Source organism: Zingiber officinale, chromosome 9B, assembly GCF_018446385.1.
Source record: "Zingiber officinale cultivar Zhangliang chromosome 9B, Zo_v1.1, whole genome shotgun sequence".
Classification (NCBI taxonomy): Eukaryota; Viridiplantae; Streptophyta; class Magnoliopsida; order Zingiberales; family Zingiberaceae; genus Zingiber; species Zingiber officinale.
In genome coordinates, this window is record NC_056003.1 from 2,551,476 (window position 1) to 2,579,304 (window position 27,829).

Here is a 27,829-nt window from a genome sequence, read left to right on the forward strand (position 1 = left end):
AAAAGATGAGAAGTATACTAAATTGATGATCTTATGATGTAGAAGTTGTTCATCATAAATAGGATTTTCAAAGCATCTCTCCTTATCTAGGCAATCATTCTTGAGAGTCGAGTGACACACACATCATACTCCTGGTGGATGATAGATCACCAGGCTGCTATGGTTGCTTTACACTTGATCCACGCATGCTCACAAATGAGAATGAATGATCTTCTCGTTTGTGTTGTTCTCCTGCCTCCATTCGCAACTCCAGCGGCTCGAAGTCATTCTCGCTGGTAACTTGGTTGGTCGGTAAGATTGATACCTCATCTTCTTGATCAGTGTTGTCTTGTTCCGATAAATGCATCTCTGAATTGCCAGGCTCAGGGAAGTGTCTTCTTGGGGAACGGTAGTGCGTCTCACCTGCATGCCTCATCGATTTGAACTGAACTGGGTGAACTGGGGACGAATTCACACTCGACCGCGGGCTCGGTGCCACGGATTTCGGAGGGGTTCCTTTGAGTTTTCTCTTCACATTCTGGTGCCATCTCTTAAGTGCCCTGGATGTCTGATCGTCGAATATGGATCTCTTCATGTGTGATCCCATCTGAAGAAATTTCAAAGTTCATCTGTTAGATTCTCTCCCAAGTTAAGTGAAATCTTACAAGGGAAAAAAACCACCTGAGAAACAAGTGCATATAGAGGGAGAGTAATGTAGCTGCACAAAACTTGGCCTATAACCCTGCACATGCACATTGAAAAAGAAAAATCCATAAGAATGAACATGGAGACTCCAGTAGCTCATTTTAAGAATGAAATGCAGTCTTGATCTCATGTCGAGGGAGGAAAGAATTCACAAGGAAATTGTAAAAGAGAAGACTAATATATGCTTACCCGATCACAATTCTGGCAATGATGAATTGAAATGTATCATGGAAACAGGAATTCAAGCCAAACGAATACTGCACAATGCAAAGATCAAGGTTAATTACTTGATTGAAAGAATGAAATAGAGAGAGAGAACTGTGGTTTACCCATATCCAAAAGAAGTATGTAATCTGAAATCCATTCTGCAAAACAAGTAGAAAGAAAAAAATAAATTTTGCTGCATTCGGATCGTAAGTTAAACATCTGCAAGAACATCAGGGAAAAGCATGGTTACGAGAAAGAGTGCCAAGTGGATCAGAAATAGAACGAATTGCGGCCGCCCGAACCAAAAATGCCGGTCGGTGAGATGCACCAGAGGCATACCCTGGACCACAGTTTGCCTATCTTTAATCTCCATGGCCATTCCTGCCATAATCGCCTGTAGCTTCATTCCCACTGCCAAAATGATCTGCATTGTGAAAACAAAGATGAGTTTTTTTTCTCACTAACAACATGATGGTTCATGTGACCGGGTTTTGGTTGAGCATTTCAGGCTTACGACTAGAGGAATTATCGATGCCCAAAAAAGTTCTTGCCATCCTGATAAGATAGTAAGTATCATCAAGTGTCATATACTTCAATTTTCTTAGTTTACCAGCTAGAAAAACCAAACAACATAACAAGTGTACCTACCATGAACATTTAGAAGTAAAATAATCACAGCAGAAGCCCACAAAATAGAACTGCTCAAACAAAAAACAACCAAAGCAAACAGTTGTGAGCAAATATGCAGAGACATGTATATTCCAAACCTTCTCCGTCTAGTCTAATCCATCTTTCGAAATTTGATTGGAACAAAAAAGAAGATTTAGCAATCAAAGCACCTGATTCCAACAACTTGCTTGAAGTCATCCTCTAAAGCCCTTTTGATATATCTTTTGAAGTTAAAATTAGTTCCTGGAGCCAAGTGAGCCTATAAACATCAATTGATCAATAGACTATGTTAGAGGTATTCGTATTAATTTGATTACTGGTGTAGTGACTTTTGGTTCTGTCTTAATACTTTAGGATTAGGATTATGTCTAGAATCTTATATATACATATAATGGTTACTCCATAAACAACAGTATTGTATTCTGCGTGCACTAATTTATACACACTAAACATTTAAGCAAAAATTTATTATGAGAAGGCACTTACACTTATAAAACCATGGCGCAAGGTCAAGTAATCAGCTTTAGTAACAGACTTGATGAATTGATTAAAGAAGCATTTCTGGAGGGGATAAAACAGTAAGTTACCAAAACCAATAGAAAAAGAACAATTTACCAGTGACTTCATTCAGATTAAAAATTTTAGTAAGTTATAGCATTAGTAAGCTATATATTTCCTGATTGCCTCGGCTACAGATTGCTCTTCTTGCTAAACAGTGATGTTTGACAGCACGTTCAGGTAAATACTCAGACATGTTTTGTTAAACAAAGAAGTATTAGTAAGCTTCTGGGTTTTTTCTTGAGTTTGTTTCTCAAGGCTACCTATATATTGAGCTCCTTTGGCTTTGGAATTAACTGAAGCTTCAAAGGAAAGATTTGCTTGAAGAGTTCCTTCGGAGATTGATCATTTCCATGTCCATAGTCAAATTTGTATTCAAAGGTTGAAGCTCCTTGTTCTTTGGTTCCTAGCCCAAGGGCTATAGGGGCTTCATCTCAGTGCCAATCGTTGGTTGAATCCTAGTCTCTGCTAGTAGGCTTTTCAGCATTTGTTCTCTCCAGCAGAGGGAATGCTTTCACTGACTCTTTGTATAACCAACTCAATCAATTGGTTACAGAAACTAATTTCCAACACTAAGGAGGAGAACTAAGTCACAATATCAAACTCTACACTTACAATATAGAACAAGATCACGTTTCTGTTCCAGAAGCTCGTGTGAGACATTACGAAGGATACTTCATCAGTAAATCTGAATCTGGATGGATCTGCATAGACCACACATTATGGTTTCACAAAGGCCAATGAAAATATGATTCAGAGCCAGCAAAGTGAAAATAATTATCTAGTTTTGTGATCTAAAATCATAATATGAATTAAGCACATCACTCAGTGAGAAAAACATATTCTGCATTGAACAACAGCAAACTCATGCATGTAAAATGGAAATTGTTATCGTTGATGGCAAAGTCTGATGGAATGATGACTTATGGACTTGCAACAATACAACAAAGAATAGTGAACATATATATACCAGTCGTGAAGGCATACTCAGCCGATGTCGTATCCTTTTCCCAGTCCTTCCATCTGTGTATCTGCACAAGAGAAGATTATCAATGCAAAGTGGATACTGCAACAACTAAACTAAATCATCCTTAGGCAATGCTATGGAATTATTCAGAATGATACATAATGTAATCTACTACTTCGTCACTGCAGATTCACCTTTGCTCTTCCAAGGACCATTATAAGAGCACTATTTACCACATGAAACACAGCCAAAAAGAAGATCAGAATGTGCAACTGGTGCAAGCCTGTGGCAGTAATCAGTTGCTCCTTTTCCTACAAGTGATCGCAACTGAACATTTTAGTGTAAGCTTCTTAGAGTTTGTTTACAAATAGATTGTTTTCAACCAAACAAAAAGAGACTTGGAAGTTGCTGTGCACTACTCACTGGGGGGCATTCAACCACTGAACCACCAGCAGCTAAAATCCTGCGCTTCAGGTGTGACTCCGTCAGCACCAGCGCGAGCAGTCGCCTTTTATTTCCGCCAGTTGACTCTGCATCAGGGCGACATGGCAGCATAGAATCTGCAACTGCTCTTGGCACACAGATTTTCGCGATCTGGTCCTGACTAAACGTCAACAGCAAGGAGATGAAGCCGAGGATCATCAACTCTGCGAAAACCACAACGGATCACAGAGTTACAGTAATTCATCTATTCCGGATAGCATGCACGTCGAAAAAGTGCTCCAATTTTGGTATGAACTTTCTGGTTTTACCGGCTTTCACCTTCTCAAGAACTTCAAAAAGAGTTCTCTTTTGCCTCTTGATAAACCACTGACAACGAAGTCAAAGCAGATGTAACTGTCAGCCATATGAGAAAATGATGCTGATGCAGGACAAGATAGAGTAGCATAATTCCAAGCTAGGAAAAAGATAAGCCATTCAAGGATCTGAAGTATCAACTTATCAGGACAATTTCTCACTTGCAGCCCGACATTCCAGAAACTGAAAGATGATGAATCTTTAAGATATAAACTGAAAGAAAAAAACATTTATAAAACCATGCTTCCTCGTGAAACATGACTGATAACTCGTAAAGAAACCGCTTTCGCTTCATTTAATTTCTTGATGTTACTGATGACTCCCAAAGAAACAACAAAGCAAAACAACTTTTTGTATTCGCAAACCAAGTTCATCCTGATCAAGATAGTTTAGATTTTTTTTTCCCAATACATACATGCATAGATCAAGATTGAGACAAACGCCTCATAATTTTCCTTTAAAAATTATAGTAAAAAAATTAAATTCCTGAGCAACTTTCCTGTCAAGAAAAATACCCAAACACATATCAGACAAAGTGAAGCTCTGACTCACCTCCCCGACATGATGAAGTCCCTTCTCGAGCAATAGGGAGATGATGATGATGGCCGCACAGACAGCCGCCACGGCCCACGTCGGCGTCTGGTCGAGCCTCCTTGGGTCCGCGGGTGCTTCCGCTGCCATCTCTGACGTCCCCTGCTTCTTCCAGAAGAGAAAGCAAGGAGTTTTCTTCGCTTTTGGTAAACAACAACGACAACAAAAAAACAGGGCAAGAAGGTTTTTCCAGAGCTGGTTTCTTATTTCTTGGAAGCAGGAAAAGAGAGAAAACGACGAGGAAATCGGAACAAACTAGTGACAAAATGTTCGACTCTTGTCTGTGTCAGCGCCATGGTGTAACGTTCGTCGACGGGTGGCTGGATGGATGGACGCCATGGGACGAGAATTCAACGCTGACAATTATTTTAATTAGTGCCCCTTTAGGAGGATAAACAACACATAATTATTTTAATTTTATATCGAATTATATTATTCAAATGAGTAGATTAATCAATAAAAACTCCAGTCGCCGTTTGTGATGCAGGAAATTCGGCGGATAATTCAATGATATGGTTCATATGGGTCATGGAGAGATTTACGTAAGACTGCGGATTACGTTGAAGTTTAGCTTGCATTGTAAGAATTAAAGACATCAAAATAAATTTAAAAGTCACAGTGTAATGTTGTAGCATTGGAAGTCACGTTGCAGCGTTACTGAAGAGTAGCCGGTTTAGATACAACCTTATAAAGGCTGACAAGCAACAGTTAAATTGGAATCAGCTTTGAAATGTTGTAATGTTCATAGAACAAGTGCAATATTTTCAATACAATACTGCAATGTTAAAAATATAGATTTGTTACAATAATATTTTTTTTTTTTTTTTTTTTTAAGTATTGGTCTCATGAGTCATGAATATAGAGATATATATATTTGAAAATAGATCCCTGATCATTATGTTAGAAATGTCATGCGTCCACCGTCTGCACTACGCTCTAAGACAACGCTGCAACATTAGAGATGTCATGCGTCCACCGTCTGTACTACGTTAACGTTACAATGTTAAAAGGTAGATCTACTATCTTAACGATCCCTTAATACCGGCCCCATGGATATAAAATATTGCAACATTAAAGCCAACATACAACGTTGCACTATTTTCTGAAAAAATTATAAATTCCAATTTCGAGCAAACAGTTGTTTTTTTAACCAATGTGACGTCTTAATGTTGGAATAACTAAAAACCCTATAAATAAAGTGAAGTGTTCTGGTCAGATTAAACTAGCTAAAATTATTCTATATTATTATACATATAACCAAAATTTTTATTACTTTGTTATTTGAAAATCTATTGTATCCTAAAATAAAATTGTCCTTATAATCTGGTCTAGCAAAATAGTGAGGGCAATAAATATTGCTTATTATTTTTAATTGACGGACTTAATTATAAGTTATGCATATGAGTATCAATCAAATCTATTAAAATGATCTAACTTAATTTTATTGGATTTTGGGTTTTCGAATGTGGGTTGAATGTGTAGAATCCTTTAGCCCGATCCATTATCGTCTATGGATTGATAACGGATTGATTGTCTGTATAAGGGGAGAAAGGTTTAGGAATAATTTTGACAGAGCTTTTGGTTCTCCATTGATTTAAAATTTTTCGACGTCAGTCCTCCTCTAATCCCCTTAGAAGATCTCTTCATTTTGTTTCAACTTTATATTCTTCCTCATGAATTATTTCCGGACGACACTAAAGAGAATGATGACCTTTCAATCAGGTTTTTTGTCTATATTACTTTCTTATGTCATGTTTAATTAATGAAATTAGATCTTCTTGTTCTTGTATTTCTTATATATGAGTCTTCATGTTCTAGAATTCATACAACTTATGTTTTCCAAGAACTAACATATGGTATCAGAGCAAAGACTCTGTTTCATTATTTTCATGGCAATAAAGTTAGAGTGTTTTCTTCGATTGGTTGTGTTGATGCTAGATTAGGATTTACTAGTATATACCATGTTTGATTGTTGAAAACTCTTGATATGAAAATCTAGGAAATGCTTGCTTTCTCATGTTTTTCGTAGTTCTTTGCAGACACGAAGAACATTGGAAGAACTGTCACGCTTAACCTAATTTTTAGGTCAAATCTTGATGACTCAATCAATTGACCTAATCGGCCAATCGAATACCAAGTCTAAAATTACAAACAGAACCGAGCTGAATCGATTACCCAATTGATTCAGTTAACATCAATCTATTGGTGAATTTCGCTAATCAATTAACAAGACTGAATCGAATACGGGATTAATTTTAATCGATCAGATCAATCAATTTGATACTATCAATAATTGATAATTATTTTTGTCAATTATTAACAATTTAAAATCATAATAGAAATGATTTGATTTGATTGGTTAATGGCTTGATGGATTGAAATTATTTTCCAATAGATCTTAACCGTCTTAAATTCACGACACAATATTTCCAATCGATTAAAATCGATTAAAAATATTTAGTAATCAATTAAAAGCTTTATCAATCGGACTTATTGGTTTCTAATCGATTAAAAACTTCATCAATTGATTCTATTGGTTATAATCGATTAAGAGTTTTCTAATAGATTAAAAGTCTTGCAATCGCGCGATTAAAATAATTCTAATCGAAAAATTCTTCTTCTACGTGCGATTCATGCAAGAATTTCTTCAAGGGTGGTCCCACTCACATTTGTTTTAAGAATTCAAAGGATAGGCAATTGCATCCATCGATTATCAGTTTATGACGAAGTCTATTCGATTCATCATTCTGAAATTGTGTAGGGTTTTGATTCGACTTAAACTAATTAATTATCATATAGTATTAATCAATTTATAAACCTAATTTTATACTATTAAGATTGATTAAATACTTATCAGTTCGATTAAAATATCTAGTATTTTTTTAGGTCTATCTGCATAATATATTACTAAGTTGAACTTTTGTGTAGACTCAAAGGAAGATACCTTAAGTATATTTAGTATTTTTTTTATTAATAGACGTATATTTATGCTAAGAGTAATCAACTTAAAGGAAGACTATTTTTATATCAGAAATATGCTTAGTATAGTTTACAACTATAGAATAAAATATTATTTTATTCAGATTATGTACAAAATATGTCGGTCCAAAGGAAGACATATTATGTGGCTGATTAAAGTTATTGTGAGCTATGAACCAATATATAACTCATATAAAATATTATATTATGCGTACAATAGTTTGATCTAAAGAAAGACACATTGTGTGATCAATTAAAGTTTGAGTTATATCATAAAATACCGCTAACAAATTATATTTTAGTCTATAGAGCAAAATGCAATGTTGTATTTGGTATCTCATAAAGAGCTCATTTATATATATTTAAAATTTTATTTTATTTATATAATTTGATATTATACATGTTCTTGACTTTAGTTAATCGTGAGTTTAAATAAATTTATCTTTTTAATTTCAGTACAATTTATAACTGCTAGTATTAATAGTATTCCAATATTAACTGGTTTGAATTTTGTTGAATGGAAAGAAAACATGATTGTAGTCTTAGGCTCCATGGACTTAAATTATGCATTAACAAACAATTGCCCTGCACCTCTGACCAGTGCTAGCACTATAGAGCAGAGGGTTGAATTTTAGCTATGAGAGAAATCAAATCACATGTGTCTGAGTATCATTAAGCTTTCCATACCGACATCAATAAAGGGTTTAATAACAAAGAGAGGAGATGCTAGGAGTTTCCTTAACCAACTGGAAAACCAATTTACTTTAAATGAAAGGGTTGAGACTACCACACTTCTTACAAAGTTGGTAACCAAGCGGTACAATGGTAAAGGAAACATAAGGGAGTAGATTATGGAAATGCCCAATATAGTAACAAGTCTGAAAGCACTATAACTTGATACATCTTAGAGTATGTTAGTGCGTTTATCTTGATGTCTATGCCTGCACAGTTTACTCTTTTTAAGATATCATATAATACTAAAAAAAAATGGACATTGAATGAGTTCATTGCTCAATGCATGTAAGAGGAGGGGAGACTGAAGATTCAGACATCTGAGAGTGCTCATTTAGCGTTTGGTTCTCAAAGTACGAGCAAGAAGTGAAAGACGATTAATAACAAAGGAAAAGGAAAATAAACTGTAAATTCTTGACGCAATGGTCATAAGGAGCACAAGAAGTAGGATAAGGAATTCACTTGTTTCTTTTGCATAAAGAAAGACCATACGAAGAAAAACAGCTTCAAGTATATCAACTAGAGTGTAAAGAAGAATAAATTTCTCAACTTTGTTAGTTCGGAAGTCAATTTAGCTTTTGTATACACTGTCACTTGGTAGATAAATACTGGTGCTACTACTCACATAAATGTCACTATGCATGATTATCTCAAGAGCCAACTTCTGCTTAATGTTGAAAGATATATCTATATGGGGAATGGAAAGAAGGCTAAAGTTGAGTCGATTGATGTTGTTAGGCTTTATTTAGGATCAAATATCTTTCTAGATTTAGATAATACATTTATTATATTATCTTTTCGATGGAATTTAATTTCAATTTATTGTTTGGATAAATTAAGTTATTCTTATTCATTTAGAAATAAAATTTTCTAATTTTTTTAATTTAGTATTGGTTGCTAATGATTCCTTGGTTGATAAGCTTTATAAATTGAACACCTTTACTCTTATGGTTGACAACGCAATAATGCATAGTATAGGTACGAAACACAAATTGACCAATGAAAATTCTTCTATATTGTTGCATAGGCGTTGATCCTGTCTGAAGGCTAAAGAGATGGCGCGCTGGCTCAAGTGGATGGTTTGTTGATAAATGGTTGACTCTCCGATCTGGGATAGAGCTCCTTAACGATCATGCACACCACCAGACGATCCAACGAAGCGTTAGTGACAAAAAACTAGGGAAGGGGTCCCTGGCAAGGCCCTTCGACACTCAAGTCAGTATAGTTTCTTTGCAAATGGAAGAAGAATAGTAGTGAATGTGCGAATGAAAGTATAAGATGCCAAAATTACTACCTTGCCAACGAAGAAGACCCCCTTTTTTATACCACCTCTCACGATCTCCGTGACCATGAGGTGGCATCATGCGTCAGAGTTTGTTAGGTAGTTCCCCGAAGAATTTTCGAGGAATCTTTGTTTTACCCACAAATGTACCTTTTTTGTCATTTATAACTTAAACCTTTTCCGAAGTCATTGGAGGGAGATGTCGTTATAGATGAATCATCAATGAGAAACCAGATAGATTCTAGAGAAGTTTCCAAAGGAATATTCCCCGACTCATGCTGTTAAAATGTTATCGGTTGTTTGTCTGCTGAATATATCTCGACCAGTCCACAAGGTCAGTCGTATTACTTGTCATTGTATTCTGTCATAGTATATTGGCCAGTCTATAAGGTTGACTGTATTACTTGTCATTTTATCAATTTACCCTGTCATATGTTAAGTACTGCAAAGATCTATGTAGAAACTAATATAGTGCTCCCAATATGTCCAAACTTCATTCAAGAAGTCATATGATAAATTATATATATTGGAGCTTTATTTTAGGGACATTGTGACATTAGGTAGTTAAAACCCAGTCGACCTATGCCCGATCAAGTGTACATGTAGAATTTCTTAAGGACAAGTGCCTTCAAGCATGCCCGATTTTTACTCAGCCGGGCATACAAGGGAAACCTTGTGTTCGATTGGTCTTTGTCCAACCGTTTTTATATAAGAATTTTATAAGACCACGTGTCTCTAAGTTTGCCCGGGCTTTACCCGGGCGACCACATGTTAAAAGTTATATATAAGGTTAAGTATCTTTGTGCCCGCCCGGGCTTTATCCGGTCGGGTGTTCACAGAGAACCTTATGTTCGTTCGACCTTCACTCGGCCGACTATATATTAAAATTTATATATAAGGTTAAGTATCTCTCGACCCACCCGATCTTTACCCAGCCGGGTGCTTGCAGATAATCTTATATTCGTTCGGCCTTTATCCGGCCGATCGTATATTAAAAGTTATATATAAAGTTAAGTATCTCTGGGTCCGCCCGGTCTTTACCCGACTGGGTGTTTGCAGAGAACCTTATCTTCGTTCTTCCTTCACCCGACCAACTGTATATTAAGAGTTATATGAGGTTAAGTGTGTTTGGAGCTTGGTTGTCCTTTCCTTCGGTGAAGCCCCTTTAAACTTGGCCAGCTATTTGACTAACTAGGTATATTATTTCCCTGTCGACTTTATCCGAGTGTCCTGTGTCGAAGCCTCTTCGAGCAAGACCTAAGAATTGGGTGATCAATGGAATCAAATGCGGATAGCTCCCTTATTCCATCCTTGACCCCCACCTTACCTTGACTTTGACCACCATGTCATCCTCGAGATCCATTCGCTATAACCCGTTCAGACGTTTAGGACATATATCCAAACAACGCCTAAAAAGGTTAATGTTACATAAAATTCTCGATTCTCTTGACATGTCAAACATTGATATATGCAAAAAGTGTGTTAAGGGGAAGACCAATAACAAAAGAAACAAGTGAGCTAGCTATTGTAGTGATGTTTTGGAGCTAATATATATGAATATTTATGGACCATTCCCTAAGACATCTTGGAATGAACACATATATTTTATTAGCTTCATAGACGACTATTCCAGATTTGACTATATGTATCTTATTCATGAGAAGTCGTAATATTTGGATATGTTCAAAATTTTCAAAGCCGAAATTGAATTTTAACTAGGTAAGAAAAGTAAAGTCATTCTATCCGACCGTGGAGATGAATATTATAGTCGATATGATGGATTAGGTGAATAATGTCCAGGACTATTGGCGAACTACCTTACTAAGTGTAGGATTATGTCTTAGTATACTATGCCTGGATACCCAGTCAGAATGGTGTAGTTGAGAGATGCAATCATACCCTAAAAGATATGGTGAGAAGTATGCTAGCCTTCACTTCTCTACTAGAGTTTTTATGGGGTGAGACACTCAATACTGCGGTTTACCTACTCAATAGAGTACCTAGTAAGGCAGTAACTAAAACCTCGTTCAAGATGTGGATGGATAGACAACCTAGCATTAGACATTTACATGTCTGAAGTTGTCCAATTGAGGCTAGACCTGACAAGCCTAACAAAAGGAAACTGAAGTCAAGAATAGTTAACTATAATTTTATATGTTATTCTAAGAAATAAGGGAGTATAGATTTTATAATCCCTCTAAGAGATCCTTCATCGAAATGAGAAATACCAAATTCATAGAGGATAGTGGGAGTGATAAAATTAGGGAAGTATCTTTTGAGAAAAGCGTTGGTGATCCTCCCATGATCATTACTAGTGTGATCAGTAATGGTATGATTACTACACCGTACATTATGGATATTGCACATCCAGTAAGAATAATGAATTAAGATATTTCCATGATATCTCTAATGCAATTGAAGGATCCTATACTAAAATTGAGCTATTGCCTCATATTGATGAACAAGTAGCTCAATCACCTTAAACACAAGTATCATTAAGGTGATCCACAAGGGAACAGAGAATTAGAAATTTTCATGATTATGTTTATCTTCAATAGTATGATTTTGACATAGGGTTGAAAAGTGATCCTACATCTTTTCAAAAGGTCAAACAATGCTCTAATCCCTGAAAGGTGGATTAAAGTCATGCAAGAAGAGTTAAAGCCTATGACAGACAATGATATTTGAGAACTTATCTAATTACCTGAAGGTAAGAAGCCCGTTGGTTGTAAATGGATATTTAAAACCAAGAGGGATTTAAGGGGCAATATCGAAAAGTATAAGGCTCATCTTGTTGTCAAGGGATTCACTCAGAAGGAAGACATTGATTGCAAGAAAACTTTCTCACTGTGTCGATGATAGACTCTCTTAGGGTAATCATGACACTTGTAGCTCATTATAACTTGGAGTTATATCAAATGGACGTAAACATTTCATTCCTCAATGGAGACATAGAGGAATTTATAGATATGGTGCAACCAAAGAACTTTGAGTTTAATGACTTAAAGCACCAATATGTAGATTAAAGGAGCTTATTATGATTTAAAATATGTGTCTCATCAATGGTATCGAAAATTTAATCAAGTGGTTACCTCATATAATTTTAAAGAGAACCCCATTGATCAATGCATATATGTCAAGTTTAGTGGGAGCAAGTTTGTTATACTTGTTTTGTACATGGATGATAAATTACTTGCGAGCAACAATATCTGTTGCATGAAACCAAGCCATTTCTATCTGGTAAATTTGAAATGAAAGATCTTGGTGAAATATTTTTTTTATTTTACACATACAGATCTGTCGTGATCGTTCAAGAGACATTCTTGGACTTTTACAATAGACCTATATTGAAAAAGTACTTATAAAGTATTACATGTAGAACTATACACCTGGTGACACATTTGTGTTAAAAGGTGACAAGTTTAGCTTACAGTAGTGTTTATGGTTTGAACTTAAAATAAAGAAAATGAAATAATTCCTATATGTGTCAGCAGTGGGAAGTCTTATGTATGCACAAGTTTATACTCAACCAGATATATCATTTATAGTAGCGATGTTAGGTAGATATGTTAGTAACCCAAGACCATGGCACTAGAAAACGGTTAAGAGAGTGATGTGATATTTGTAAAGAACTAAAGGACATATATTCATATATTGAAGGTTAGATTACCTAGAGGTGATTGGATATTCAAACTGCAATTTTGCTAGATACTTGGATAACAGGAGATTCACTTCAGACTATATTTTTATACTTATTGAAGAGGTTATATCTTGGAAGAGTGTTAAGTAGATACTAGTAACCACTTATACTATAGAAGCAAAGTTGGTAGTATGCTACGAAGCATCTAATCATGGGATTTGACTGTAGAACTTCATCACAATATTGCAGATCATTGATAGCATTGATAGGTCATTGAGGATCTACTATAATTGTAAAACCACAGAACTTTATGCCAAGAACAATTGCAGTTCATCGAAATCTAAGTACATTGACATCAAGTTTCTAGTAATTAAAGAAAGAATTCAGAGTCGTCAAGTCATGATAGAATACATTAGCACAGACTCCATGTTGGTGGATCCACTGACTAAAGACTTGGTGCCTAAGGTATTTTATGCGCATGTTGTAGATATGAGAGTCATTTTTATGGAAGAAAAACTCATCGAGTGGGAGTTTGTATTTATTTTATTACTCTATATTTGATAAAAAAAAAAAGGTAAATATTTTTTATTTTGATTATTTTACGTATTTAAAGTTCAAAACATTAATAGATTTTATTTGTTTGTTGAACATTCTAAATTACAATATCATGATTTACTGTTGTTGTTTTAACATTTAGTGTTTGTAAATGTGATATAGATTCTTTTTAGAATCATAAAGTTTGAATCATGATTTTCTCTTGTAGTTTAATATAAAGTATTTACAGATATGATTTGATCTCTTTTGAGATCATCTTAGGATCAGTTGAATTGACATGTACTGATCACATTTCATATAATTTTCACTCTACACATCCGCATCTTGATTTATGTCATTAATGACATTGATATTATGATTAATGTTGAAACTTATTATGATCATATACAGTAGTTATGACCTATTTAATCTTATACCAATGAAGTAATGGACCAGATTATTATAAGGGTATCTTGTACCCATAAAGTTTGATATCAACTAAAGTTTTACTTATATTTCATATACAACTCACAAATAGCTCAATTGGAAGATTGTTGGTTATTATCTCTAATTTATGGGTTTAATTATAAATTGTGTATATGAGAATCCATTAAAGTAATCAAACTTAAGCTTATTTGGTTTCGGGTTATCAGATTTGGGTTGAATGTGTAGAACCTTTTAGCCTGATCCGTTATTATCTCTGGGATAATAACATATTGACTGCCTATATAACAGGTGGTTTCCAAGGATTTAAGAATAATCTTGATAGAGTTTTTGGTTCCCCATTGACCTAGAGATTTTCAACGCCATCATCCCCTATGCCCCTTAGAAGATTTCTTCATTTTTCTTCTGTTTCTTCTTCTCCCTCAAGGATTATTTTTGGACAGCGCTAAAGATAAGAATGACTCTTCAAATATATTCCTTATCTTTATATTTATGTATTACTTTCTTATGCCATGTTTAATTGATGAAACTTTCATATTCTTGTATTTCCTATATGTGAGCCTTCGTGTTTTAGAATTTATGCGGCTTAGGTTGTCCAAGAACTAATAATAAACTCTTTAAGGAAAGTGTTTACATGCCTTAGATTCAATTCTTATTCATTGTTCATGTTCAATATCTGTATCATTCCCTCACCAACCCAAGTTTTTTCAACAATCTTAAAGAGTTACTTATTCATAACCATGGATTCTGCTCAAGAGTATGCCATCAAGGTTATAAATTAAGACTTTGCCAAACTAGACAGGTTTGATGGGATGGGAACAAACTGTTGGTTGCTACTCGGTAAATCTAATGGTTCCACTGTACAAAATTTTATACAAAGGTCTGAACCTTTACCTAGCTACTATGTGTTCTTTTAAATTAGACTTGGATCGCCTGCGGAACTTAACACGTTTGATCCAAGGTTTAATATATTTGTTCTTTTAGGTTTAGACTCGGATCTCCTGCAAAACTTAACACGTTCGATCCAAATCACCTAGGTTATTAATTTCATTAAATATTAGTTTCCAAAATTGGCTCCCAGTACTGACGTGGCGAGACACATGACCTTCTTGGATATGGGAACAACCACCACCGACTAGACAAAGCCTTTTAAGGAAAGTTAATATTTAATTTCCTTAAATAACTTTAGGTCAACCGAAAAGAACAATCAAATCACAAGGAAAAGAAAAAACAAAAGAACACAACATCGAAAATAAATTCGAAATACTAGAATCGTATGCCTCTTGTATTTGGTATTATTTCTAAAAATAACTAGTATGATGCGGAAAGGAAAAATACTAGTTATACATTTTAGAAAGACCTCTTGATCTTCTACCGTATTCCTCTTCTAACCTCGGACGTTGTGTGGGCAACGATCTTCCAAGATGAGGACCACCTAGCACCTTCTTCTTCTTCCTTCAAGTTTCGGCCAAGCACCAAAATCCAAGGATGAAAAACTTTTTCCACCAACTAAGCTCCAAGGGATGCAAGCTTTCTCTCCTTCTTCTTCTTCTTCTCCAAGTAGTATCCGGCCACCACAAAAGCTCCAAGCAAGGTAGAGTTTCGGCCACCACAAAGAGGAAGAGAGGGAGAGAGGATGGCCGGCCACAACACCAAGGAAAAGAGGGAGAGAATAATAGAGGTTGTATCTCTTGAAGGCACCCCAACCCCCTCTTTTATATTCCTTAGCTTTGGTAAATAAGGAAATTTAATAAAATTTCCTTAACTTTCTTTGATAACAATTAATTAAGAAAAATTAAATAAAATTTCCTAATCAATTGTATATGGTCGGTCACCTCATGGAGAGCAAACAAGACAATTTTTAATCAACAATTAAAAATTTCTTATTTGTCTTCGGAAATTTTAAAAAATAAAATTTTCCTTAAAATCCCTTCATGGTTGATAAAAAAAAATTTCTATAATTTTAATTTTTCAACATGTGAATAATTTACAAAGAGAAAAAAATAAAATATCTTTTCTCTCTACAAATAAGGAAAGAGATCTAATCTCTTTTATTAATCTTTTGTAGAAGAGATATTTTAATTTTATTCTCTCCAATAAATTATATATCCCACATAAGAAAATTTTAAAATTAAAATTCTTTAAAATTTAATGGGGGCCGGCCACCTAAGCTTAGGTTCAAGCTAGGGCCGGCCACCCATGAACCAAGGCTTGGCCGGCCCTAGCTTGAACCACAAGCTAGCTTGGTCGGCCCCTACATCATGGGTACGAAGGTGGGTATAGGTGGGTATAGTACTCTATAAATAAGAGGCTACGATAGGGACCGAGAGAAGGAATTGGTTTTGGTCTCCCGATAAAATTAAGCATCCCGTGTTCACCCCGAACACACAACTTAATTTTATCAATAATAATTCATTCCACCAGAGAATTATTATTGAACTACCGCACCAATCCCAAATTACATTTTTGGGCTTCTTCTTATTATGAGTGTGTTAGTCTCCCTGTGTTTAAGATGTCGAATGCCCACTAATTAAGTGAGTTACTGACAACCCATTTAATTAATATCTTAATCCAAGAATAGTACCACTCAACCTTATCGTCATGTCGGACTTGTTGGTGCAATATCCCTCAGGTCAAGGTTGACCTGGTTGACCTGGTTGACCAAGCTTGAGTCTTGGTTTGGGTTTTAATGTTTGACAATACAAGACTTCGATGATATGGACAAGTGCAGGTGCAATTGTTCACTTGGGGAGATTGTTTGGTGCAATTTTCCTCTGATCAGGGTCTGATCATGTTGATTGAAGAAGAGTCAAGTAGGTCAAGGTTGACCAGATACTTGACTGAGAAGTCCTAACTGGGATGTTAGGCAGAAGGAAAATCTTGGTGAGTGAAGCCAGGTGAAAGACCTAGTGAGTGAAGCTAGGCAGATAGAAAATCCTAGTGAGTGAAGCTAGGTGAAAGACCTGGTGAGTGAAGCCAGACAGAAGTGAAAATCCTAGTGAGTGAAGCTAGGTGAAAGACCTGGTGAGTGAAGCCAGGCAAAATAGAAGTCCTGGTGAGTGAAGCTAGGTAGAAGGAAAATCCTGGTGAGTGAAGCCAGGCACGGGGAAATCCAGATGGGTCAAGGTTGACCAGACATCTGGTGAAAGTCCAAGTAGGTCAAAGGAATTGACCGGATACTTGGCACGATGAGGAAAAGTCCAAGTAGGTCAAGGGATTGACCGGATACTTGGCACGATGAGGAAAAGTCCAAGTAGGTCAAGGGAGTGACCAGATACTTGGCACGATGGAGAAAAGTCCAAGTGAGTCAAAGGGATTGACCAGACACTTGGTGAGAGAGTCCTAGCTGGTCAAGGGTGACCGGATGCTAGGTTTTTAGTACCAACAAGTCATGGTTGACTGGATGTTGGTTTAGGGGGCTTTGGACATGCTTTTGGGCAAAAAACCAAGATCTGGATTGATCAGCGGATTGATTCAGCAGATCTAGATTGATCAGCGGATTGATCCAGTAGATCTGGATCGATCAACCGATCGATCCAGTAGATCTGGATCGATCAGCCGATCGATTGGATCATGCCCAATCTATCAGCTGATCGATCGGGTGAGTCCCCACGAACAGAACCCCTTTGGATCGATCCGTGGATCGATCCAGAGGTCCCAATCGATCAGTGGATCGATTGGGAGCTGCTGTTTGTGCGCGATAAGCCCTGGATCGATCAGCCGATCGATCCAGGCTATTCCAGAGAGCACAGAGGCACTCTGGATCGATCGGTTGATCGATCCAAAGCCTCCCCGATCGATTGGGAGATTCGACCGTTGGCGTCGTATTTAGCTGCAGGCGAGCGTTTCCTTCGGCAGAACTTCACCGATTCATCTCCGATCCTTACAGCATCTCCACAGCAACTCTTTGAGGTTCAGATCGCCAGTTCTTGAAGGATCTTGGAGAGACATCCAAGTCAAGAGGCGAGAACACAACAAGAAGAAAAGCTAGGGTTAGGGTTTTCATTGCTTATCTTGTAAGATATTTCTTGTATATGTTTTCCCTTGCTTTCTTCTTGTATAGAGAGATTGTAGGGCTTCTCCGCCTTTGGTAGTTACCATAAAGGAGGGTTATTCATAGTGGAGGGTGCGTGCGTGTGTGGATCCTTGGACTAGTCACCTCTTGTGAGGTGGATACCAAGTAAAATCCATTTGTTAGCGTTGTATGCTTTTGTTTCTTGTATTTCCGCTGCATATCTCTGAAGAAACGAGCAACACCGACGACGAGCACGCGAAGAGCTATTCACCCCCCCTCTAGCTACTTTTCGGTCCAACTGGACTAAGTCCACCTGCAGGGTTTAACCTGACAATCTTTATGAGCTCATCTTGGGGACATTATCAACCTAGATTACTAGGACACAGTTTCCTTCTATAATCAACAACACACACTATAAGTGATTTCATTTCCCAACTTATCGAGCTTATTGATTCATCGAACTAAATCTCACCCATTGATAAATTAAAGAAATAAATATCAAATATATATGCTTGTTATTATATTAGGATTAAGAGCACACACTTCTATAATAACTGGGTATTTGTTCCTTTATAAAGTCAGTATAAAAGAAACGACCTCAAATGGTCCTACTCAATACACTCTAAGTGTACTAGTGTAATTATAGAGTCAAGATAAACTAATTCCTAATTACACTACGACCTTCCAATGGTTTGTTCCTTTCCATTTTGGTCGTAAGCTACTGTTTATAATTTATAAGATATTGATAACATCATCTTCTGTATGTGGCACCACATACTATGCTATCTACAATACAAATTAATTGAACAACTACAACTAAATGTAGACAATTTGACCAAATGTGATTCTTTTTTCAAAATAAATGTTTACAAAAGCTTAGGCTTTCAGTATACACTCTAACAATGGTGAGAAGAATGAATCTTTGCCACTTGAACCTGAAACTATAATAAATCAAGAATTAAGACCTACTATGATTCATGTAAATCATCCCTTAGATCAAGTAGTAGGAGACATCACTCAAGGAGTGAGAACTCGATCTTACTTTAGAAATGAAGGAAGCCAAGTCGCCTTGATATCTTCAATAGAACCAAAAACCATTGATGATGCCTTGTTTGATCTCGATTGGATTTTAGCAATGTAAGATGAGCTATCTCAATTTGAGAGAAGTCAAGTTTGGGATTTAGTTCCTAGGCCTACAAACAAATCGATTATTGATACAAAATGGGTTTTTAGAAACAAACTTGATGATAAGGGGATAGTTGTGAGAAACAAAGCTAGATTGGTTGCTAGGGGCTTTAATCAAGTAGAAGGGTTAGACTATGATGAAACTTATGCACCCGTAGCAAGATTAGAGTCAATTAGGATGATGTTGGCATTTGCCGCCCACAAGGGGTTCAAATTGTACCAAATGGATGTAAAATCAGCATTTTTGAATATTGTTATAAAAGAAGAGGTATATGTTGAGCAACCACCGGTACATAAACCCGATGCTCCCAGTAAGCTAAAGCTCTTGGTCAGCCAACTCCCGGCCAGGGCCTAGACTATCTCTCGACAGCCTCGACCTCCCAAGGTCTAGACCAGGTGTTATACCCGACTGGTCATCCCGGGTTGTCCTACTCCTTCCCTGTTGGGACGAAGAGCGCTACAGGACAATGAGGTTAGAGAATCATAACCACTTGTCAGAGAATAACTGTCAAGTGTCAGGAAATATTCCAATGGTCTGCAGTCACTACGAATGGAACCTTCCTTCGAGCTACAAGAGGATGCCACGTGTCCACCATCACTCGACAAGGCCTGACACCCGACATTTTCTGACATCAGTCAGGCTTCAAAAGGTACGCACTGTCATATAAAAAGGGAGGTCCTCTCCCTCATGCAAGTACGCTCTCTCGCACATTCACACTTGTCTTCTACTTTCCTTCTTCTTTGTACACTGTTCTTCTGGGGAAAAATACATGACTTAAACGTCGGAGGGCCTGTTTCGGGGACTTTTTCCCTAGTTTTTGGCCTCTAATGCCCGTGTGCCTGTCTGAGTGTGCGTAGAGCTCAAGTACCGCTTGCGCAATCGTCGTCATCCGTCAGCACCACGTGAGAGTCTATTTTTGGAAACACATATGAGAAAGGCATCTCAGTCGCCCCTCCGTCAATGTCCGCAATAGCTCACTCGTCCCTCGTTTGACTCAGATTCCAGATAAAATCAACAACCTGCATTTAAGAAGTCAAAACTTCCTTGAAATTTTTTAATTGAATCATAATTTAATGTTATTTAATATCATTCTTCAACCCACATTGAAAAATTATTTAATGCCCTTTAATAGTTTTTTATTTTATTTTTTTATTTTTCATGCACCATTTCACATAGAAACAATTCTAATCTATTTGTAATAATTCTAATCAATTAAAAATAATAATAATCAATTGAAAATAATTCTAATCGATTAATAATTGATTCTATCATAACTTAAGGTTGTTAATCGATCAAAAATATTTTTTAATTGATCATGATAATTTTAATCGATTGACCGATCGATTTCAATAATTTTCGTATTCGATTTTAAAGCGTTCAATTGATTGATGAAAATCATCAATCGATTAGGTAGTCATGATTGAACCTGTAATCGATTAAAATCAATCACATATTCATTCTTCGTTGAGTCGATCGATTCTCAAACCAACACAATCGATTAGTGCTAACTGTGGAATTTTGATTAAATCCCAATAATTCTCTCTTCAAATGAAAAACCATCATTACTCTTATGGTCTGGGCTTTCCTGCAAGCATCAGATCACTTTTGACCTGTTCCGGGCTGTAACGACCCGACCCTTTGGTCTCTTGGCCGGCCTTTGTGGCGGCCCACTGGCGACCCTTATGTCGTCGGCCCATTTGGCGACCTCTCATGTCGTCGACCGACAACCCTTTGGCCGTGCCGTTACTCACTAGGACTTTCCACTCCTGACAGTAGATTTTTGCATTCCCCAGGATTCAAACTCTAGACCTCCAGGATAAGTAGTAGAGTTTATGAATCCCGGTAGACTCTCACTTGGCTATCAAGATTCATAAACTCTACTACTTAGCCTGGAGGTCTAGAGTTCGAATTCTGGGGAAGGCAAAAATCCACTACTAGGGGTGGAAAGTCCTAGTGAGTAATGACACGGCCAAAGGGTCGTCGGTCGACGACATGAGAGGTCGCCAAATGGGCCGACGATATAAGGGTCGCTAGTGGGTCGCCGCAAGGGTCGCCCAAGAGGCTAAAGGGTCGGGTCGTTACACGGGCCTCCTCGCGAGTATTTGGTCACCCTTATCTACTCCGAGCCTCCCCATAAGCATCCGCATCTGATCACTCTTAACTTGCTCCGGGCCTCCCTACAATCATATGATCACCCTGACCTGCTCCGGACCTCCTAACAACCATTCGGTCATCCTAACCTTCTCCGAACCTACCCTCAACTTCGTTCAAGATTATCCCACATGACATCTGGTCTAGACTATAACTCTGATACCTTTTATTATGTCTAAAGGATATTCACATATCTCTACAATGATACGATATTGTCCACTTTGGACCTAGGCCCTCATGACTTTGGTCTTGGGCTCTAACCAAGAGGCCTCATACCAATGGAAATATCATACATCATTTTAAACTCATGATCTTTCCCAAATCTTTCCAATATGAGACTTTGATTAAATCTCAATACCAACTGATCGATTAAGTCAATTAATTCCTAATGGTTATGTTCGTAATTTAAGATTTGGCAATCGATTGCCCGACCAAGACAATAGATTATACCATCGTAATTTGATATAAAATTAGATCGAACATGATGATTCTTCTCAAAGATGGCAACGATTCACTGTTGTTCTTTGTGTTCTTCTTGAAAATCATGAAAAACTAGAAGATCTTAGTCTTTCCTAGTTTTTCTTAACAAAAATTTTTGACAATCAATCATGGTTTATACTTGGAAAACTTTATCTAGCGCAAACATTAATTTATCGTCGAAAAACCAAACTTTATTACCATGAAATCGAAGAAATAGAGTCTTAGCTCTAATACCAATTAATGGAAGTTATAAAACCTAAGTCATATGATCTCTAGAAATTGAATAAGAACTCGATATAAAAAACACAACAGTAAGTATGGATCTTTGTTTCAACATAGAACATGACATAACAACAAGAAAGCGAGAGGAATGTCTTCCAAAAGAATTAGGGTTGTTGTGCATGTCCAAAGGATGTCCACATATCTTTAATACCATTTGTTATGCCTAAAAGATGTATATATATCTCCACAATGACATGATATTATTTACTTTGGACCTAGATTTTTATGACTTTGTTCTTGGGTTATACCAAAAAGACCTCATACTAATGGAGATATTCTACATCTTTTTAACTCCATGATATTTTCTAAATCTTTTCAATGTGGGATTTTAATTGAATCCCAATAATTGTGACAAAAGGCGAATACGCTCGCCCTCAGCGTCTCCGCCAATCCGTCCCAGGGTTAACACAGAGGAGGTAAATCACAGATGACTACTAGTCTTAATTGAATCCCAACAAGGATGATGACACTGTAAACCTTCATTAATAGGGAATGAAGGAATTAGATACTCTAACCCCTTGGAGACATATATCTTTAATAGATATTCTGATTTACTATGATAATAACAAATCGGACTAAAATATCCTATATATTAAATTCACATTCAATAGTAGAAAATCTAATCAATTTAAAATTAGATTATTTTAATACATTCGATTGAGGCTTATAGGCACAATTACCATTAAATCCACCAATTAAAAATAATAACCCACGTATCCACATTCATAGCAGTCCATTTTCTGCTCTTTGTCATGATCTTGTCGAGACGTGTGTTTCATCACCATTTTTTTGTTTTCTCATGTGTTTTTTATGTCAACGTTGCCAACCCCTCATCTAGGTATATAGTTGCGTTGTTGTGTACCCTGATCAAAATCAGTAAGGAGATAATTGATGATTAATTGTAGTTGTTGTCATCTGCATATGTCATGATATAGATAATATACTCCTTTCGAGACAATCTAGTGATTAGCATATGAGATTTGTCATCATAAGATTTGGAGTTCAAATTTTGACAAAATCGAAGTAAATATCTCCTATATGTGTTAATCATTATTCCAAAGATTAGTAGTTATCCATGATTTATTTTTTCCGTATTGGTCTTGGAACGGATTGACAAAGACGATGAAGACAAACGTATTCTCCTTTTGCTAGTATGATATAGACAATACCAGAACAGACAACGAATATATCCATCTCTCTTTTTTATGTGACAGGTTTAACATGAGCTTACACTTCTTCCCCGCGCATGCAGAGTTTCTGTCAGCTGTAACTTAGCGTTAAAATCTAAGTCACTTCTACCTAAAAGTGGATCGACATACTAACTACTGCAGATTGCATTCAGCTCGAGTACTGCCTGAACAGCCCTCATGTTTCAGAAGGAAAAAAAAAATCTTCTCTGTTGCTTCAGTGCTTTCATAATATCGGGTAGAAGAACTGCTCATGAAATGATCATGCAATCTTTCATCTTTATCGTTTGAGATTTGCTCCAACAATCGATTCACGTTTTGAAGCTGCCATGCAACAGTGGTTGGCTCCATGACCATGAGAAGACGGATACGTGACTGAAATTACAGCTGCACATGGCGATGAAGCACACAGGGCTATATATAGCCAGTGGGGTACGTGGCCATGCATCTCCACATGCAGTGCAGTGTCATGTGTGCCCTATCTGGCAAGAGTATGACCTTGCCCAAGAGAAATCAACTCCAGAGACTGTGTAAACAGTGCGTCTGTGTACAATGCAAGGTGCCGTTCATGTCGATCATGCACCACCTGCAGTAACTGAATCCATGCACTCGACCAACAGATTTGCTTTTGTGATCCTGAATCTACCTAGAAAGCCATGCACACCCACTAAAGTCTCAACCAAAATCATACTATAATAAACAAGTCGCAGTTAAAATAAAAATCTTAATGATCCTCCATTAGTTCAGAAATATATACAAATCCACTATGGCATATTCATGCCCTACAGTGATCCGATCGACCATCCTGACCACTCAGGATCATTTCTCCTAGGAGTGAGGACCATCTCCTATCTTGAGCCTGTAGGTTCTGTTGCTGTCTTGCTGATATAAAAACAGGCTCCTGACTTGTTCTGTTCTTCCTTTGCTATCTTCTTCCTGCTCGCTACAAGGAAGAGATAGAGATAGACCTTCTGGAGAATATTCCTTGCCCAGGCGCCAAGATGCCGAGCGGGTCGAACCGGGCTTTGCGCGCGGCGAACCGGTCCCACTGCCGGCCGAAGTGCTCCGACCAACCCGCGGGCGAGGAGTGGTGCGGTATGTACTGTTTGGCTCCGACTCTGGATGCCGCGCCGGCGATGCGGCGATTGGTTTGGAGGAGGCTCTGCAGGCAGGCAGCCGGGCAGCTGGCCGGGTTGGCCGACCGGAGCATGCCGACGATGTATATCACCTGGTCGTCGTCGGCGTCCGGCAGCACGACTGATGTGTTTGCATCCCACCTGAACAAGCGTCAAAAATGAAAAAATTTCTTCACTTTTAATCGATAGGATGAGAATTGAAGAGTTAAAGAAGTAGTTTTTACTCTTACTTGTCCCGTAAAAGTGGGTATATGAGGACAGGGCCCTCGAATTCCTCTGTTGCAATGTTCTCCAAGAGCAAGTCAACGAACTCATTGATTCCGGACTTGGGCACGAACATGTTGAGCCAAGGATGGGGCACTTCCCAGAGCCCCACACTCCTCAGGCTCAGCTCCTCCATCCTAACCCTGTTGAGGAAGTCATAGTAGGAGACCTCCACAGTGTACACCTGCGACGGCAAGTGCCTCATCTGCCTCGAGAGCTCCTCCAGTACCACCTGAAAAAACACCACTGATTGTCCTTTAGTCCATTAAGCACCTTAGTTAATTAGCAGTGCACTAATAGTGACCTGTTCTGTGTCGATGTCCTTGGAACTGTGATCGTGGACAGCGTACTCAATGCAGTAGTAGACCTTGGAGCTGCCTTCACTGTGGAACTTTGGCGCGAAGTGCAGGTGAGCAGGGAAGGCAGTGGAGAAGCTTTTGAGGGATTGCTCATTGATAACTATGAAGCCTTCGACGTAGTCCACCAAGTCTGGTGTCGAGATCAGGAGGTCTTGGTCCTCGGCGAAGGTCTGGAAATCGTCATAGAATGCTCTCACCCACTTCACCTAATCACCAAAATAAAGATTAAATCGCACACAGACAGAGAACACAGCCGATGAGTTTCTCGACCTCACCTTCTCTGGAGCTTCTTGGAGAAGGATTCTTGCTCTTGTTATGATGCCAAATTGGCCTAGACCACCCAGAACTGAATAGAAAAGCTCTGAACTTTTGGTGGGGGAGCAAGTTATAGCCTCTCCTTTACCTGTCACCACGTCCAGTTGGAGGACATTGCTGATCTGAGGGCCGTACTTGAAAGTTTGTCCACTGATGCCACCAATGGAGAGAGTGCCACCAATACTGAGATAGAGGTAATCAGTCCATGACCTTGGAGCCAGCCCATGCTTCAGGCTCTCCTCCAGAAGCTCAACCCACAGTGCTCCGCCACTGGCATCAGCATAAGAGACGCCATCAGCTTCCGCTTCTCCCTTTCTGTGAACTCGTATACTGGAAGGTAGGGCGTCCATCTCAATGACTATGCCATCGAGTGCTTGGGCTTGGCCATAGATGGAGTGCGCAGCTCCTCTTGCTGCAACTGTAACCTTACTGAAGGAAGAGCCGGAGACGAAGCGGAGAAGGAGGGAGATGTCTTCGGGGGACTTGGGTCTGAGAACCGCCGAGGGGGAGTTGAAGTGAATTCTTCCGAAGTCCATGGATGCTGTGTTTGCGTTCTGGAGGAAATTCAAGGGGCCCAAGTCGATGGGACTCTGGATGAACTTGCACGGAGAACAGAGAGCGAGAAGCAGAATTAGGATGTTGATTCTGGCACAAAACAGAGTCATCTCCATTCAAGCAACTTGTACTCTTACAAACAAGTTGAAGCTTGTACCCACCAAGAGAAGACACAGAAGGAAGGGCAAAGATAGGAAGCAGCAGCAAGGCCTCACTTTATATGTTCAAAAGCAGAATTCTTCTGATTATGGAAAGGGCAAAAGCTCAGATCTCACCTCAATCCAATGAGGGTTTTACATTTATGGAAGGCAAGATTATATACAATTCAAGCAGTGACCTGAAATCTAACGGGGCCTGCATTCATATACACACTGGCTGACTCAGTTGCTGGCTCAATGTCAGTGCTGCCTGCTTGGCTTCTTCCACCACCCATTTTTGTGCGATTGTGGCATCTGATGCCGACTGAATTCAAAGTGGTCACTTCAGTTCCTCACCGGAGACCATTCTTTTGGTGGCTTATGCAGTGGGAGTCTACGTCTGATTGATGGGGCAAAATGATTTGCAGTAGATTTGCACCAGCCAACTGGAAATATGTCTGCCACATTTGTTGCTTGCGGTAGACTGTCTCTCTCCCTCTCTGGCCAAATTGAATTCAGCATATACTCCCTTTCTGAAAGGCTGGCTGGCTGGCTGATCTAAGGAATCATCATTGAAGAGAGGCAGAAGTCATCACAGTAGAGCAGTAGTGTACTCAAAGCTAACTCTGCAGGAATTTTTGATTAATTTCAGTCATTGTCAGAACAAGATTTTTAGTATCTCAGAGCACTTCCTTCTCTGGGTCCTCCCCGAACATGGTTCCAGGATAAAGCCACGCATGCATGGACGATCGACACTTGCGATCGAGCTCGAAACAAAACTCTGTAAAATTAAGCTTTTCTTGCTCTGAATGATGACTGATTCGCAATTATTCTACACCCCGAAGAATAATTCAATGAATGAGCTAGAATAATAAGAGTTATGAATTAATATTTCGTGATAGCTAGATTAAAATAATAAGAGTTAAAAGATTGTATTAAGTAGATTATCCACTTTGCAAAAGTACAGTTAGCTTGATTGACCATCTAACCATCAGATTACTGATCAACAAGATTCCTTGGCGTGTCAATATCTTTCCGGTTAAGAATTGACTTGCGGTAACTTTTAGGAAAGAGCCACTTTTGCCACGTGCGTCTAAAATGAGATTTGGCAGAGGGAAAGATTCGAGATTTAGATCGAGCATTTGGACTTCCTCTCGCGAGTTGCCAACGTCCCCGTGAGTTTAAAAGGCATACTAGTCATGATATCTGTTTGAATCAGGAAAGAAAGAAAAAGTAGCAAGCCTTATAAAGATATCCTCGAGATTCAGTCAGTCAGTCAGTCAACGAAGTCATATTCAATCACTTGTCCACGGTGATGTGGCAAAAAAAATAATATAAAATTAAATAAAGATGATGATGTTCATCCGAATGGCCCGTCGCTCCGGCCCACGTTGCGATAGGATAGTAAATTTGGTTCGGATCCTTTGTATAAAATAATCTCCCGCGTCTCTATATCTATCGGATGATCATGATAATCTTAAGATATATTTGATCTGGATAATAATCATCATGCGGCTGATAAGAAAAACTAAATTAAGGAGAAAATACGAATGGTAACCTTGTACAATAAATTAATTGACTGTTTGTTAAAAAATAAAACTTTGTTAATAATAAAGGATGGATTTTCCTATAGTTAACTACTTTAAATTAAATTTTTTTAATATATATATATATATA

The 27,829-nt window shown here is 37.9% G+C and overlaps 2 protein-coding genes across 3 annotated transcripts; both read right to left on the minus strand.

The window, feature by feature from the left end:
• Positions 1 to 13: 13 nt before the first annotated feature.
• Positions 14 to 4,736, minus strand: LOC122023588 (MLO-like protein 9). 2 transcript variants are annotated; one of them, XM_042581776.1, is made up of 15 exons: positions 4,436 to 4,736; positions 3,838 to 3,895; positions 3,509 to 3,732; positions 3,280 to 3,396; positions 3,089 to 3,149; positions 2,734 to 2,822; positions 2,047 to 2,121; positions 1,731 to 1,819; positions 1,540 to 1,589; positions 1,406 to 1,446; positions 1,142 to 1,315; positions 1,014 to 1,049; positions 874 to 941; positions 661 to 721; positions 14 to 586 (listed from the first exon to the last, which is right to left on the minus strand). In XM_042581776.1, exons 1-15 carry the CDS (start codon positions 4,562 to 4,564, stop codon positions 158 to 160), a joined length of 1,701 nt encoding a protein of 566 aa, XP_042437710.1. In that variant the 5' UTR covers positions 4,565 to 4,736; the 3' UTR covers positions 14 to 157. The 2 variants fall into 2 exon arrangements, with proteins under 2 accessions (XP_042437710.1, XP_042437711.1); XM_042581777.1 differs by having other exon boundaries at positions 3,848 to 3,895; positions 4,436 to 4,520.
• A 19,360-nt stretch (positions 4,737 to 24,096) lies between these two features.
• LOC122025725 (cytokinin dehydrogenase 3-like) lies at positions 24,097 to 26,678 on the minus strand. Its single transcript, XM_042584584.1, has 4 exons — positions 25,421 to 26,678; positions 25,091 to 25,351; positions 24,753 to 25,018; positions 24,097 to 24,663 (listed from the first exon to the last, which is right to left on the minus strand). The coding sequence occupies exons 1-4, from the start codon at positions 26,129 to 26,131 to the stop codon at positions 24,330 to 24,332; spliced, it is 1,572 nt and encodes a 523-aa protein (XP_042440518.1). The 5' UTR covers positions 26,132 to 26,678; the 3' UTR covers positions 24,097 to 24,329.
• Between the last annotated feature and the right edge of the window lie 1,151 nt (positions 26,679 to 27,829).

Coding starts and splice junctions, on each gene's coding strand:
- LOC122023588 (XM_042581776.1), bottom strand. CDS start 4,564: ATGGCAGCGGAAGCACCCGCGGACCCAAGGAGGCTCGACCAGACGCCG. Junction 3,733..3,837: donor TCTTGAGAAGGTGAAAGCCG/GTAAAACCAGAA, acceptor TGGTTTTCGCAG/AGTTGATGATCCTCGGCTTC. Junction 1,316..1,405: donor CATCGATAATTCCTCTAGTC/GTAAGCCTGAAA, acceptor TTCACAATGCAG/ATCATTTTGGCAGTGGGAAT.
- LOC122025725 (XM_042584584.1), bottom strand. CDS start 26,131: ATGGAGATGACTCTGTTTTGTGCCAGAATCAACATCCTAATTCTGCTT. Junction 25,019..25,090: donor AGGACATCGACACAGAACAG/GTCACTATTAGT, acceptor GTGTTTTTTCAG/GTGGTACTGGAGGAGCTCTC. Junction 24,664..24,752: donor TACCCACTTTTACGGGACAA/GTAAGAGTAAAA, acceptor ACGCTTGTTCAG/GTGGGATGCAAACACATCAG.